The following is a 17371-nucleotide window of genomic DNA, read 5'->3' as shown; positions in this document are numbered from 1 at the left end:
CCTTTTGGGGACACAGAATGTTTGATCTTTATGAATGACTGATGCCATATATTTTTTAAGTCTATTAGTCAACGCTTTTGATAAAATCCTAAAATCAGCACAGATCAATGATACCAGACGCCAGTTCTTTAGACACCCAAGATCACCCTTTTTTGGAATTAGTGTTAGAATTGCCCTTCGACAACTCAAAGGAAGAGTTCTTTGATCAATGCATTCAAGAAAAACATCATATAGGTCTTGTCCAATTCAATTCCAGAAAGACTTGTAAAATTCTGCTGAAAGACCATCCAGCCCAGGTGATTTCCCAGAACACATCTCCTGAACAGCTTGTGAAAGTTCTCCAAATGATAAAGAAATGTCTAAGTCATCACATTCCTCTTCAGATAGCTTAGATAGGTCACATAAAAATTTGTCAGCAGCTGCTCTGTCGCATGTCTCAGAACAGTATAAATCCTCATAAAAGGAAAGAGCATAACGTTGAATTTCCCGTTGGTCAGTTGTAACTCCACCACATGGAATCTTCAATTGATGAAAGATCTTCTGTTCCCTTGACCTTTTTTCAAGTCCAAAAAAGAAAACTGTAGGAGCATCCATGTCATTCAGCTGGGCAAACCTGGTCCTTAGAAGGGCTATTTTTCCTCGTTCCTCCAATAAATTCTTTAAAATTATGCCCTCCGAAAAATCAGAACAGCAAAACGCCAGTACAGGAACAAGATTGAAGGACAGTTTAACACCACCAACTCTAGAAGCATGTGGCAGGGAATTAACATCATCACGGACTTTAAAGGGAATAAAAACTCCGCCATGAACATCTCTCCCGGATGAGCTAAATACTTTTTATGCTCGTTTTGAGGGAAATAACACCGCCCTCACGGAGAGAGCTCTCGCGGCCGAAGCTACAGAGGTTAGTTCACTCTCCGTCTCTGTAGCGGATGTAACCCAATCCTTCCGACGGGTGAATATCTGCAAAGCCGCGGGCCCAGACGGCATTCCGGGCCGCATCATCAGAGTGTGCGCGAACCAGCTGGCTGGTGTTTTTACAGACATTTTCAACCTTTCCCTCTCTTTGTCTGTAGTCCCCACATGCTTTAAAACATCCACCATTGTGCCTGTTCCAAAGCAATCAAAAATAACTTGCTTAAATGACTGGTGTCCTGTTGCTCTGACCCCCATCATCAGCAAATGCTTTGAGAGACTAATCAGAGATTACATCTGCTCTGTGCTGCCTCTCTCTCTAGACCCATTGCAGTTTGCTTACCGCAACAACCGCTCCACCGATGATGCCATTGCATCTACACTACACACTGCCCTCTCCCACCTGGAAAAAAAGAACACTTATGTGAGAATGCTGTTTGTAGACTACAGCTCAGCATTCAACACCATAGTGCCCTCCAAGCTAGATGAGAAAGTCTGGGCTCTGGGCTTAAACAGCTCGCTGTGCAGCTGGATCCTGGACTTCCTGTCAAGCAGATGCCAGGTGGTTAGAATAGGCAGCAACATCTCCTCATCACTGACCCTCAACACTGGAGCCCCACAGGGCTATGTTCTCAGCCCACTACTGTATTCCTTGTACACACATGACTGTGTGGCAACACACAGCTCCAATGCCATCATTAAGTTTGCTGATGACACGACGGTGGTAGGTCTGATCACTGACAATGATGAAACAGCCTACAGAGAGGAGGTGCACACTCTGACACACTGGTGTCAGGAGCACAACCTCTCCCTCAACGTCAGTAAGACAAAGGAGCTTGTGGTGGACTTCAGAAGAAAAGACAGAGAACACAGTCCCATCACCATCAATGGAGCACCAGTGGAGAGAGTCAGCAGCTTCAAGTTCCTGGGTGTCCACATCACTGAGGAACTCACATAGTCCATCCACACTGAAGTCGTTGTGAAGAAGGCTCATCAGTGCCTCTTCTTCCTGAGATGGCTGAGGGGGTTTGGAATGAACCGCCACATCCTCACATGGTTCTACACCTGCACTGTAGAAAGCATCCTGACTGGCTGCATCCCCGCCTGGTACGGCAATAGCACAGCCCACAACCCCAGAGCACTGCAAAGGGTGGTGCGAACTGCCAGACACATCATCGGAGGTGAGCTTCCCTCCCTCCAGGAAATATATATACAAGGCGGTGTGTGAAAAAAGCTCAGAGGATCATCAGAGACTCCAGCCACCCGAGCCATGGGCTGTTCTCACTGCTACCATCAGGCAGGCGGTATCGCAGCATCAGGACCCGCACCAGCCGACTCCATGATAGCTTCTTCCCCCAAGCAATCAGACTTTTGAATTCTTGATCTCCCACGATCAGAATACATCAGCACTGCACTTTATTACTCTTACTCTTATATCTCACACCGGACTGTCATAAATTATATTATTATTATATTATATTCTCTCTTAACAACTTACTATCAACCGACAGCCTGAATATCAATACAGTACAATACAACCTACTGTACATTCTATATATACTACTATATATCCTTTTTTTTTTTTTTATTGAATAATGTGTATCTATATTGTATGTATTATATACTGTACAGTGTATGTTATTATTTGTATATTGTTGTGTGTAATTATGTGTGTATTAGACTTTAAATTGTGTTGTGTTAATTTGATGTTATTGTAAATTGGTATATCTCTCATCAATGTCACGACTGCTATGTTGATCAGAACTGCACCCAAGAATTTCACACACCATTGCAGTTGTGTATATGGCTGTGTGACAATAAAAGTGATTTGATTTGATTTGATTAAAAGAAGCTTATCTCTTGCAACAGAGTCAATAAAAGTTGAATTATTGTGGGTACAGTCACTGCTTTGCCCAAGGATGTCTTGTTCAAGAGCCTTCATTTTTTGTTTGAGGGCTCTAGTACTATGTGCAGTGTACTGTTGGCAAAAAGTTTTAATTTGCGCTTTACCGATGTCCCACCATTGACTCAAAAACTGAAAATTACATCTCTCCTCCCTCCAAGTTTTCCAGAAAAGATTAAAAGAGTGAATAAAGGTGCAGTCCTGCAATAATCTATTATTAACGTGCCAATGTGATTTAAAAAATCTAGGAAATGAGACAGAAACTACAATAGATAAATAGTGATGATCTGACAGAAAAGATGGCGAAATCAAGCTATTAAAAAACCTACTCCTATTGCCTTACTCAACATAGAAATGATCAAGCCTAGCCCCTGACATATTATTAGAATTAGCTTTTAACCATGTGTACTGTCTAACCCCAGGAAAGGCTTCCCTCCACAAATCAACTAGCTTATGATCATTTATTAATTTCTATAAACTCTCAGCAGAAGATGGATGAGGTTCATCATGATTCCTATCCAGATCTGGATTAACAGTACAATTGAAATCACCATCAAGCACAAGAATATTTCCCTGAGGACACTATGATAAAGCATTAGAAAGTATTCTGAAAAACATAATATGTTCTTGACCAACATTTGGAGCATACACATTAAAAAAGGAAAAATGTGTATCACCCAAGGAAATATCAGCTCTCAGAATCTGACCAGGCATAACCTCAACCATATCTGGTTGACTACTGACACATGGGGAACAAAGGATGGCAACCTGCATTGAGGTTTGTTCCATGACTTAACAAAACATTGCTTTTCCAATCACCAGTCCACTGTGACTGATTCTGCTGATCTGTATGTGTTTCCTGTAATAAAATCACATCTGCTTTCTTTAAACGCAAATAATCAAATAAAGCAGCTCTCTTTTCTATACCCTGACAACCATTAATATTAAATGTTTCAATGTTTAAGGTTGCCATAAGGGAAGAATAGAAAAAGCATACAACAGCCCCAGAAATCACCCTAATAATGAACATGACCCTATTAATATTTCTTTTGACAAGTTTTTAATCTTTTTTTAACAGTGCTCACATGTTTCTTGAGTCTATATCGTTTAGGCTGGTCGAGCTCCTCCAATGAAGCCTTTCTCATAGCCATAACACAAGAATCGGCCAAAAATTGCAAATCAGAGAAATACCTCTCTAATTTTGGTCTTCGCTGATTGAAAGTGCTGTCAAGAAAATCGTTGATTTGTTGTACCGTATAATAAGGTGGCTTCATTTGAAGGCTGCATTTTTTTTCTGCAGAACTTCCTTGTGAACTGACATCAGTGAGATAATCTACAATATCAGATCCCTCACTATCAGAATCAATATCTATAGACTGAGTCTCACCTCTCTCTGTGAACTGGTCCACGTCACTGTGCACTGTTACAGGCCAACAGATGCTTGCGAGTCCCACGACTCTCCGGCTCCCGCGAGCTCACCTGGCTCCCCTGGCTCCCCTGGGCACTCTGGGTCACTGGTTCCCACAGCGGCGGTCTCTGTTCCACCGCAAGCCCCACTGCTGACATTATCATGTTCACTAGCGTTCACTGAACGCATTTCTGCACCCTTAGCATGACTGTTTGCTGCGTGCTCATTCGGATATTCTTTGTCTTTAGACAAAGAATCGGATACAGCCCGCTGATCAGTTTTATTACCTACATCCTGATTGATATTTCCCAAAGTAGAAGCCACTCGCTCTGGAAATATATTAGGTTCCATCTCATTTTGTTTAGCCACCTTATTAGATGGACATTTTTGTTTTGTGTGACCAAAAATCCCACAAGAAAAACATTTCATTGAGTCCATGCTGATAAAAATGGTATAATCCTTACCTGACAAAGTCAATTTCACAGAAACTTCCAAGTTTTGAAATTCAACATTCAAAATCATGAAGGTTTGACGTCTGAAGGACATAACATGTTTCAAGTCAGGATTTTTTACACCTAGGGGAATCATTTTAATTGGTATCACTATTTTACCATAGCGGCCAAGTAATCGCTCCAGTGAGTCATTAGAGATAAACTGAGGAACTTTGGAAAGAGTTACTTTTTTAGAAGAGCTCGACAGCGGTAAAACAGGCAGAAAAGCATCACCAACAGATAGGCCGACTTCTACTAAATGATGAACCATAGACTCTTCTTTCAAAAACACAAAGACAGCTTTATTCATTCTAGATGCTGACATTATGTTCCGAGCACCTATTTCACTGCTAATAGCAGTCAAACAGTCTTCAACTGTAGATTCATCTGGTATACATTTACAGCCGTTCCGGGCGGTTAAAGTAGTAAACCCGTCAGAGTCTGCCGACATTTTCACAACCCCTAACAGCTAATTAGAAATAACTACAAACTAAACTAAATTATTACAGAAATAGGAAAAAGGAAAAACTCACTCAAAAAAGCAGCCACATGCTCAAACACTCACATGCTCCTCCCAGTCACTCCGCACATCACTCAGAGAGATAGAGAGAGAGAGCGAGAGAGAGATGTACTTTACTGGCCATTGACTGTGGCTTGGCAGGAGTACCTGTGTGCCAGCTTCCTCTCCAGTCCTGGCCCTTACTACCCACTCTATGATCTTAATTATCTGTCTCTGTCTTGTTGGCTTTCTACCAGAAAACCTGATGTACCTTCATCTAGCCAATGGCAATGCAGAGAGACTCTATTGAGTGCATTTAAATGCACACTCAGCATGACCTCACTTCTTCCCTTGTTAAATATTCTCATCGTTGCATTGGGTAGCCCAACATAAAGATCAAGGTCATTTGCCTAATGCCATTGGACAACAAAGCCCTAAAGAGATATCCAAAACCCTAACCATACTTCAGTGCAGGTATTTGCAAAATAATTACTTTGTTTGTGGAAAATCTGACCATGATCAAACTGAAAAATATTGAGCCTACCTTTAAAATGCATCCAAAAAGATTGTGATGAATTGTTACAAAGCTAACTAAAGTTTGATTTTACTTTCACATATAATGGATGGCAAATGTCTTTTAAATAGTGTAATTCCTCGCCTCTCTGGAATACTTGATTCTGATCGGTCAATTTCAGAATTCAAATAAGTTCAAATATTTTTGTTTTATGATTGCTAAACTGTTTAAACTGCTGTCCTTGACAACCAGTCTCCTACACTGTGCTAGTGTTCTCTCTTGTAGCACTCTGTGGTCTCTTCTCACATAATAAAATAAAACTCAGCAATATTTCATGCCCATTTATTTACCTATTCGGTAAGTAGCCTTAGCTTCTCTGGGTTTATTTTGTTATAATGATCGGCCATATTATCTGTAGCAGCTTTTGTCCAGTGGCATGATTAAGAGAGGTTGTCATCAGATGTTGCATTACCTGAAGATTTTCTGTCATTTACAGAATTTTTAGGTCATTTTAGGTACAATTATTTATTTGTAGTGAGAAAGTCAGTTGACTGGATTTTTGCAGAGCAAGCCAACTTCTGTGATCATTTCGTACTTTTTTTTAATCAGATATAACTCCAATTCATGCTACTTTTATCTGCTGCCTGTCACTCCATACCACTTTCTGTCCCTTAACCTAGCATGTGATTGAAAGAGAGTGCTGAATGTGACAGAGCTTTCTCCACTGATATGGCTGTTGAAATTAAATAGGATCTCTTTCATCTTTCACTCTGATAGACTGCAATGAAATGGAGAATTGAAATGCATTTCGTTTTTCACAGTAAATATTTTTGGCAGCAGAACTGCATAATTGGTGGCAAAGTGGAATAACATTTTGTCATGACATGCCATTGCAATATCCCATTTCAGTATTAAAACAAAATTCATGACCAGACAATAGAGTTTGAGCTCCACTTCTAACAAGATGTACAGAACAAAACATGCACAAGTTAACATTGTTTTTGTTACTAACACTTTTTTATTTAGAATCACTGTTATGGGAATGCATTTTTTTATAGTCTGTATTTGAAAGTAATGTAATATACTGCTGATATTACCCTTTTTATTTGTTTAACGCAACATTTACCAGAAGTTCACTCAGAAATATTTGAAAACAGAAAAAAAGTTTAAAATGCACTCTGTAGTTCAGATACAAATTCAGATCTCAGACAGTAAAGATCCAAAAGGCACAGCCAGACTCTTTATTGTTCTGTTTCTTTTAAACCCAGTCTACAATCCTCGCAGGCATTTCCAGCTTTTGTCAAATGACCTGATATATTGGCCCTTGGAGGAATGCATTGCTTGTTCCTTGATTATATACTCCTCTTATTATGGAGCCATCAAGAACTGGGGCAATGATGACGTATATGCTGGAACAGATCACACTGTGCACATAATGAAGAATGGTTTCAGTTGTCTACAACCATTTTAGCTGGCTTGGCATTGTTGTCAGATATTGGTTACTACAATATTAATATAGAAAAGGTTTTGTCAAAAACTATGGATACTACAGTCTACAATATTACTATAGTAAAACCATAGTTAAACTATGGTATTTGTTTAGTAAAACCATAATAACCACAAAATTATGATTTTTATTACCATAGTTTTCGTTTTCCTGTATTATTACTATGGTATCACTACAAATATCAAGGTTAAAATATGGTTACTGTAGTAATATCATGGTAAATTTAATGCAGAGGAATGCAAAAGTATTGCGAGGGCACGCAAAACTTATTGCTAGTGCACGTAAAAATATATTTAAAAAAAAAAAGAATTCCCACCCTGTCCTCATAGGGGCTGCATACAATTTATTTGGGGTTTGTTGGAGTGTCACGCAGCACTGGTCTTATGTTTTAACAAGCAAGTTTTAAAAATTATATATTTTTTTAATCTTGGGTAAAGAAGAATATCCTTGAAAGGCATACAGAGGTAACTTTCTTTTAACCGTAGACCCTGGTGAAAAGACCAGCATTTTTTTGTAGTCTAGAAATCCACCAGCTAGACAAGCCCTTAACCAGCCTTGAGAAGCATGAAGTTAAGGTCTAAACTACCCTTTTCAGCAATGGAAACCTATAGCCACATGGAAGTAGTTAAGTAGCTCATTTGAATGAGCACATTTTGAGCTAATCTTTACATCATAAAAATAGCCTTTTGGCTCAGTCAGGCACTGCCTACCATGTTTAGACAGAAACGATTGCTGTGTCATGTCACAGTGCTGAATGTGTTTCTGTATGCTGCTTCGTTTCTGTTGACATAGCTCGAGTGGCCATGTGTTAATCCAGCAACATGAAATTATGTGTGCCACCACCCTCTTCTTTTGACACATAAAAAAATACACATGCTGTCTCACACTTTCACTCACTCTCACTCTGTTTCTCACTCAGAGACACATATGGAAATACTATAAAAAGTTGTAGCGTGCATAGGTCCTGAGACCTTCTCATGTTTTTGTGGCAAGACTTCAGTGAGTAAGACTAGAACTGGTCTCAGGTCACTGTCTCAGTTTGGAGCATTGCCATAACTGAAAGACATGTGAGTGTAACCACAACATTAAAAACATGTAGCCATGCTGGAATCACACATAGGTGGTTGGACAAACGTGTAGTCCCGCCCCAAATTCATGTCTTTGATTGAACCATTGTTGGATATTTTTAAAAGGTGGACTGTTTTCATCTTGACACGGCATCTTAAAAGCATAGCGATCATTTTATAATTTCAGCATGAATGTGTATGGATATAGCGATGGTGCTTTAAAGCATTTTTAAAAGGGTTTTAAAAAAACCCCTAAAAAAATCCTGAAGATGAGAGCCTAGAACTTTTCGGTGGAAACTGCACAGACAGCACACTGTCAGCAGTACGCTAATTAAAGCATTGCTGCTAAAAATCTAAAAACTTAAAATATATATTTTTTTAAATCTGTGAACTGTTCAACCCTACTAATCGACTTTTTTGTTGTTAGACGTTTTTAAAAGTTGAACAAATTTTTTTACTAGTCGACCCCACTAATCGACCATCATGACCCATCTCTATGACTCATACATTCGCTCGCTCATTTATTTACATACACAGCTGAGGCCTGCCAGCATTTACCATCAGCAGAATGATTGGGAGATAAACATCTCTTATACGTGGTGCTCTTCCAGAACTGTTGACGTAATCTCCACGCTGAACCATTCAACCTTTCATTGTTCACAGCTCCTCTCACACCCTTATCCTCAAACAGGATTTTTTTTCCTCCTTGGGGAATGTTCCATTTTCTCCATCTATGACTCATGGATGGCCCTCGGTTTGTTGGCAGGATGGCTCGTAGCCTTCTAATATCAGTGCAGGAGCGGTGAGACAGGGAGAAGACCCTTTATCTTTTATCCGGGGTCTGATTACAGCCATCTTCAGGGAGATGTATCAGAGACAGTCTGAACGCTGGACCACAGTATGATGTAGAGGCACCTCCCCATCGATTTATCACCTCACGCCTTTTCTCTGTGGGTGTTGTCAAGAGACATACAACATGGAAATAATTCCAAATTCTTCAGAATTATTACAGCACAAAACAAAACAAACAAAGGCTCTGCAGCATAAAAGGGCCACGTTCTATGCTTTTGTTGCATTTTATACTTTTTCCTTAAAGGAATAGTTCACCCAAAAATGAAAATTTGCTAAATGATGGTCCAAAATGCATATTTAGGGTGCATCAAAATAATCCACATGACTCCAGTCGACAAATAAAGTTCTTCTGAACCCAAACGATTGATTATTTTTTAGAAACAAAACAATACTTATATACTTTTTAACTACAAATGTTCGCTTCTGTACATCTCTGTGATGCACGCTCATGAGAGGGATGATGTAAGCTCGTTGGTAAGGTCATGCGTGGAGGAGGAGGCAGGAAGTGCATCAATGTTTACAAGAGAAGGAGCGCTGAACAAAAGTTGAATTGTCTTTTCTTAATTGTATTATTTTGATGCACCCTAAATATGCATTTTGGACCATCAGAAAAATTGAGTACATTCACTTGCATTGTTTAAAGGAGGAGGCCTGAAATGAAATCTTAAAAATCTTAAATTCTATTTTGATGAAGAAAGAAATAACTTGGATGGCCTGAGGGTGAGTAAATTATCAGCAAATTTTCATTTTTGGGTGAACTATTCCTTTAAGGTCCACTTATAATGTCATGGCATGAGGAATACATTTTTCCTTAATCTTTTGACACTGTAAGAGGTCATTGTAATTATAAAACATACTTTAAAGGGGCATTCAGTAGTTCTAGCAGAAAGACTCGGAACAGCATAGCATAAAGGGAATAACAATTTATTGATAAACAATAAAATAATAAAGTAAAGTCTCTTTGGCATAAGCCTCCATCTGACGGTCTGGGAAAATTTTTAGTGAACCGTCAAATCCTGCCGGGGAAGACGGCAGGGGTGAGGAGCCTACCCCAAGAATACTTTTATACCAGGACCCCCAAAAGAGAGGGAAAAATAAAATAAGGAATACCAACCGGGTCTTCATGTTGGCATGAAACAATCTGTAAAAGATAACGGAGTAGTTAGAAACATATAATTTATGGGGTTGGGGGAGCATCATTTGTGCAATACCCTTGAAAGGATAACGATGCTATGAGGAAAAGAGGGAGGGGAGCAGCGTTTGTGGTGTTTGATGCATTAGAGCCCTGATTTGGGTGAGAATTTGGTTGTGCAATATCCTTGACAAGAGTAACCAAAGCTTATGATATGTATGAGCCCTGAATTGGGCAAACATTTGGTTGTGCAATACCCTTGAAGAGAGTAACCAATGTTTATGACATATAAAGGGAGGGGGGCCATTGGTTGTGCAATACCCTTGAAAGGATAACCAAAGCTTATGACACATGAAGGGAAGGGGGCATTGGTTATGCTATTCCCTTGAAAAGAGTAACCAATGCTTGCAATGCTTTTGAGCCCTGATTGGGCGAGCATTTGGTCATGCAATATTTTTGAAAAGAATAACCAAAGTTTGCAATGCTTTTGAGCCCTGATTGGGCAAAAAAAATTATTGGGAATTTTAGATATTAATATGTAGCGACCATGATCTAAACTATCGGTTTTTGAATGTTTAAGAAATAAAGAAATATTTTTTTTATTTTTTGGAGAAAAAGGAATATCAGAAAAGGTTAAATGTCGAGAAGGCAGGAAAACTAGAAAATATGATGTGAATTCCCCACACCTCAAAAAGCCGTAAAATGCCATGAGAAAAACTGCTTCTAAAAGAATGTCATTGAATTTAGAAAAACAACCTGCTCTAAGAGTGGATAAGGAGGTGTAGAATGTCTAAAGTGATAGGAAGCCATATATGGGGAATGGTAGGGGAAATGTTTAAAAAACAAAATTGATACCTCTTAGAATTGGCTGGATGGAAAGGAGAAAAGACTGGGGAATTATGGTGAAGGACATCTAGAGTGAAACTGAATGCCCGCCACCATTTTATTAATGGATGAGGTTTCAATAATCAGATGTTAAAACAGAAAGCAATGAAAGCACAGACAGTTGACACTAACACTGGGAATAAGTTGCAAAATGAAGAATATTGAGACCAAGCGAAATTGTAAGCTTTGAGCGTAGAGGGGGCAATACCATGCTTTATTAAATCTTTAGCTGAATCTAGCAGGGGCAAAATGGTTTAAACATTGTATGTGGAGCTGTGAGAGGACAGGAATAGAGGAGCAGAGAATCGTAGCGTGTGCGTATGGACAGAAGCTTAAAATATTGGAAGGATCCAGATAAGCCTGCCGACAGAGAATTAAATGTGGGGACTACTTCTACACTCTGTTGTGAGCCGGACAGAGATGGGCCGAATGGGCCAGTCAGCGGGGTGAGTGGGTATAATTTGGAGCATAGATGTTTGCTTTGGTGAGGAGGGCGCCATGCCCAACCTTGAATGGGGTTAAAGTATGTGAAGCGAAAGATGTCTGAAGTCGAAGCCCTGATAAAGACCATAAAACCAGCATGTAAAGCTTCAGTCGTCTGAATATTCGGTATCTGCTTTGCAAGAACGCTAATCCGGCATGGTTTATCAAGAGTGAACAAATCTTACTTACCTGCTGCAAAATGGAAGCTGCCCTGACAGCAAATATATTAACAGTGAAAGGATTGGAGAGCAAAATGCATGTAACTTTAAAAATAATGGGTTTGGCAAAATAGTTGTAGAATAACGTAGAAAGCATTATGTAACCAGCAAATACGGAAGATTAACTGTAGCAGAATTGAAATAATGAGCTTTTGAAATTTCGAACCTGTGAAAAACTAATCCAGCACAGGTTTATCCAATGAGTAAAAAAAACCTTACTTACCTGCTACACATAAAACCTAAAAATTAACCATAGGTATTATTATATGGTTACTATTGTTAAAACCAAGTTACCATATGGATACTATAGTAATCCTGTAGTAAACCACGGTTAATTGTATCAAAACATTAATTACTGCCAAAAAGAAGAAAAAACATGGTTACTACAGTCGTGGTTACTATGGTAATGCAATATTACTACAGTAAATCCATTGTAAGTTCTCGTAAGGGATATCATTTATTAACGAGGATTAAAGATCGCTATCAATGTTTAACAACTCTGAATTTAAATAACCTGTAAAAATGGTCGCACAAACCCATTATAATAAATGTCACATCTAGGTTTGTCATTACATAGTGTGAATGACTCCAGATGCTGTTTATCTGTCATTATCTCAGGAAAGCACTGCTCCCTCTTTGAACGAGCGCTATGACTGAAAGGGTGAGCGCTGTCTGCCTGCTAGTGTATTTTAGCATTTCTGCACTTCAAGATGAGCGGAAGACAAATAGATCCGGTGCCATGCAACTATAGCTAAAATAATTATTTTATTTCCACTTCGAAGATTATAAGATGCATTATTATTCATCATCACTAGTTAAAAAAACAAAACTACAGAATCAATATTTTAATTTTTTTATTTTTTAGTATCTGTCTGCCCATCCCTACTGTGGAATAGGAATACACCCCTGTTTGACTGATCATATAAGGCAGAGGTCCCCAACCCCTGGGTCGTGACCCAATACCGGGCCGTGGAAGAGTTGCTAAGGGTCGCAGGAACGTTCTGGGAAAAAGTTCTGTGCAGCACTGATATACGCCCTTTATGAGGCACTATCCGAATTTACATAAAAAGCGCGATTTCAGAAAACATCGGTTCCACTCTTCCTATAGATGAAGTTACTGTTAACAAACAAACACTCTGCCCCACCCTTTCCTGGTTCTTTTGGTTACCCAGAAAAGAACTGCTGTCTATGGGCGCTTCGCTCAAATTGCGCTGAAACCTGCCCAAAAAGTGCTGTTTTGGGGTTGAAACACCTCGTTTTCCACAGATTATTGTAGACTAGGGCTTCTTTAAATTTCCACCAGATCGTTGCATGAGGAAAGGATTTTACGTAAATGATGATAATTCACGGGTCACCGTCATTGTTATCACATCTGCTCTATTAGACACAGTTGACCCGCAGCAGCTGTTGGTGGATATTAACTTTTTTACTAAGAAATCACGCAAACTCTGATCGCAAATGGCTGTTTTTAATTTAAAGTGCTGTCGCTGTGACAGATATGAGGTAAAATATGATCTAAAGATTATCTGATCAAGACCACCGTATACGATATAACAGGAGTAACAGAACCTGTCTCCACCACCGCAGTGCATGGACTACTGTTTGTGAAAGAATAAGTGAATAAAAAATAATGTCATACTGCTAAAATGATGTCTTTGCATTTATTTTGAATGCAGTAAATAATATTGTTCAATCGAAAACAGCTGTTATTAAGTTTTGAAATGGAATATGATCATTTTGAAGTAAGAATATTATTATTTATTGGATGTGGGTTAACAATTTAAGCAGTTAAGACACATATTGCATGTCTAGTGGTTGTTTTTATTTTTATATATCACATTTCTTAAGCTTTAGAAGTGTGTTAAATGTGTGAGGATGTGTATTAATCAACCTGTTACATGTCCTACATGATCATACAGGCTCATTGAACCAAGTCTGTGAAACTAACGTAGTGTTCCCTTCTCACCACAAAGCGCTCGTGCTTGTTAAAGATTGGCGTGCTGTCATAACAACCATGATACATTCCGTTTCCGTTTGACCTACAAAGGCCATCTCGTTTAAACGATACTTGTTTAAAGGTGGACGCTCGGTATATTGCAGCCTTCAAAGGACGTGTCCTACCTAGCATGCAGCCTCGAAACGAGACAGCCAGAGAACCGTTATGGTGGAACGGCTTTTCTGAAGTGGCGAGTCAGCCTGTCCTAATTATGTAAAAAAAAAGTAACCATGACTGTGCCAACAAGCCTGTATCGGTACACAATGAGAACCGTTCGGCGTATGATTTAAAAGTGCCTTTTATTGTTTAATATACAATAATGTGGAGGTGGATTTTGGACCAATGAGATTTTATGATGGGTGGGGCTAGCCAGTGTGCTGCTGAAGAAATAGAAACCAACCGACCAACAAAAAAGTCTCATTAGTGGTTGCAGCTGATCAGGACAGAACTTTAGATTTATACTGATAAGATATCTTTTATCGGTTTTCGTATCACATCTGGTTAGAACAGAGTGTTAAGATCAGACTGAAATTATCATGGATCTTGATAAAAATAAACTTCAGTCACTCTTTCATAATGTTGGGATTCTTTGGAAGGCTATGCAGAGTAGCAGGTGCTACACACAGCCAGGAACAGCAAAAAGTTTGGCATATTTCCCCAACATCTAGATACTAACTGGAATTATCACCGTCATCATGATATTTAGCATCTTATGATATTTAGGAATAATAGTATCTATCCTAGTTTCTTGTTATTACTTCACAGTGACTTGGCAGCCCATGTTGGTGAATTCTGATGTTAAAGTGTAAACATGGGCAGTCAAATATTAGTGTGCTCATGGTTGTGACTGAATAAGCTGATTCAAAATAGCAATGATGTGCTCCCTTTAAATGAATATTGCATTTGAACAGTTTTAGAAAAGACAGAGAGCTGATGAAAAATGTCAAACCAGATGACTCACTCATGAGGAATGTAAATATATCCTAACAACGTTCATTCACAATGCATGCTGAAATGCATGTTGCTGAGTAGGAGAATTTTCTCGCTGATTGAGTTTGGTGCTAACCTAAAATATGAAATATAGGAAAGGCCTTTTAAAATAGAAATGCAGCCAATTTATAAAAGCATGCTGCTTAGTGAAAGTTCTTTAATACTTGTTATGTTGCTGTTTACTGGTTGGCAGTATCATATATAGGCTCCTGTTTGCTCCATGCAGCCTGTTTTCAAGCATTATTCTCCAGCTCTTGTGTTGTCCTTGCTCCCTGCTGTTGTACTCCAATTAAATGTTGCCTTTAGCAGGCCACCTGCCATTACCCATCAGCAGGAGGTGAGGGATTTCAGCTCTTCAGAGCAGAAATTGTAAAGGGCTCAGGGTAAATGAATGATGAACACAATCCTGACGCAGACAGAAGACCGTAGCTGTGATTTGTATCTGAAAGTGCGAAAGGGGATGACGTTAAACGTATGGTGATAAAGAGGATTAGGAGAAGGGAGTCTTTCTCACCTCTCTTGGCCACTCACTTTTTTTCTTTTTGTCTCTGTTGTCTTTTCTCTCTATTATACCTGCATCATACTTTCACATTTTCCATGATGCAATACACATCAAATGTTTGCCATGCCTAACATCCATGGATTCCCTTGGAGAAGTTTGCAGCCCTTCACCGGTTGTGGTAAACCTTTTGCAGCAATGGGCAATTTGCCACTACTAGCAAACAGTTTTATGGCAAATAAACAGCAATTATTTGAAACTACTGGCAATAATTTTTGTGGTAAATTTTTGGCATTATTTGCAAACAGCTGTCACAAACCTGTGGAAATTCATATCTAGCCTTTATTGCACAGATTCTAATTAAAATTGAAAAGAATATTGTTAAAACTCTGCAAGTTTCTTACAGATTCTTTGAGGTTTCTGACTTGCATTCAACATTATTTGGCTTAACATTGCCTAATTTGTCTCATTTCAGATTACAACACTGATCAATCACAAAGACAAGCTTAAGAAGACAGAGAAGACCTTACGGGCCATCCAGAGAGTGGGGCAGGCAGTCAGTGTCGCAGTTGGCCGTTTTGTGGCCGTGGGTGAGGCCATTGCAGCAGAGAATGAAGACTTAAAGGATGAGATGGGGCTGGCTTGCTTTGAGGCCCGGAGAGCAGGTCAGTCTGAAACTACTCAACTGCAAGAGTATTGACATATAAGAAGCTCTCTGGATAAAGTTACCAGGCAACAAAACAGGAAGTGGGAAGCTTAGTTAAACATAGAACAACTTGTCTGTTTGTAAGACAACAACCACAACAAACTCAGGACTGATCATCAGGGTTGTACAACATTCAGAATATAATTAATTAAATGGATTAAAAAATGCCTTCTAAATTTTAATTCAACTCGATAGCAAGCAGAATTCTTAATTGTAATATCAAATATGAAATTGGGTGAAATTGCTTTTTTTTTTGTATGAATGTAACTGTATTATGATATCATATGTTATCATACATAAAACATATGCAGTATTTCCAGAAACATAATAGTAATAGTTTAAAGCTGAAGTATGTAATTCTGCGCCAACGAACAGAAATGCAAAAATAAATGATGTTTTTAAAACAGCTTTCTGAATCCGCCCCCATCTGCCGTTGGTCAAACAAAGAGATAGTCCCGCCCCCAACTCATGCCATTGGTTGAGTCAGTGTTATTATGTCGAGTCTCTCAAAACAAACAGAGCAAAATTTATATCACCATTGAGACATTTATTCATTTGGCAGATGCTTTTATCCAGAGACAGTGTTTACAATTTTCGAAAAAAATTAACCTACAAATAGCTTACTTAATAATTTTTTTAAGCTGGAAAAGGAGAAAGAATTTTAACACAGAAAAAGTTACATATTTCTGCTTTAAGTAATAGTTTACTATTAAAACATAATAGCAATAGATAATAGTTTATATTGATTATGAATATTTGAAATACCACCCATTGAAATTTGTGTTTAGATGAAATATATTTAATTGTGTTTAATAATCTAAATTTCAGTTTATGGACCCTGAAGGCAGAACAAATCATTCCCTTAAATGCTTTAATTTGCCCTGAAATCTTGAAAATGGAGCCAGACAACAGTTATGAGATGGAAACCTTAATTAACATGATTATTTATTCCTTTCCGTCCAATTCAGCATTCTGTATGATGTGGCCAATTCAGTTCAAATTCCAAGTAATGAATTGAATGAGAGCTAATTCTTTAATTCTGAATATTGCTCATCACTGGTGCCCATATTATCCCATGTGTGCACTGAAAAGTTAACCTAGCAAGTTTCTGTATATCATCAGCTGTGAGTACTATATAGTACTGTGCAGAAGTTTTAGGCAGTTGTGTAAAATGTGGTATAGTGAGGTTGTTTTCAAAAATAATGCCATGAATCATTTTTATTTATTATGCAAAGTGCAGTGAACCTAAAAAGTAAATACATTTTTGGTGTGACCACCTTATGCCTTTAAAACGACACCAATTCTC

General features: G+C 38.6%; 1 protein-coding gene across 2 annotated transcripts in view; it reads left to right on the top strand.

Moving 5' to 3' along the window:
• ctnnal1 (catenin (cadherin-associated protein), alpha-like 1) overlaps positions 1-17371 on the top strand; it is a 124231-nt gene that overhangs the window by 55127 nt on the left and 51733 nt on the right. For both annotated transcript variants that reach the window (XM_051671550.1, XM_051671549.1), the window contains exon 2: positions 15835-16024. In XM_051671550.1, coding sequence (XP_051527510.1) covers positions 15835-16024 — 190 coding nt within the window. The remainder of the gene's footprint in view (positions 1-15834; positions 16025-17371) is intronic.

The sequence above is a fragment of the Myxocyprinus asiaticus genome, chromosome 34 (assembly GCF_019703515.2).
Source record: "Myxocyprinus asiaticus isolate MX2 ecotype Aquarium Trade chromosome 34, UBuf_Myxa_2, whole genome shotgun sequence".
Lineage (NCBI taxonomy): Eukaryota > Metazoa > Chordata > Actinopteri > Cypriniformes > Catostomidae > Myxocyprinus > Myxocyprinus asiaticus.
The sequence above is the reverse complement of the archived record's forward strand: the minus strand, read 5'-3'. Positions and strand labels throughout refer to the sequence as shown.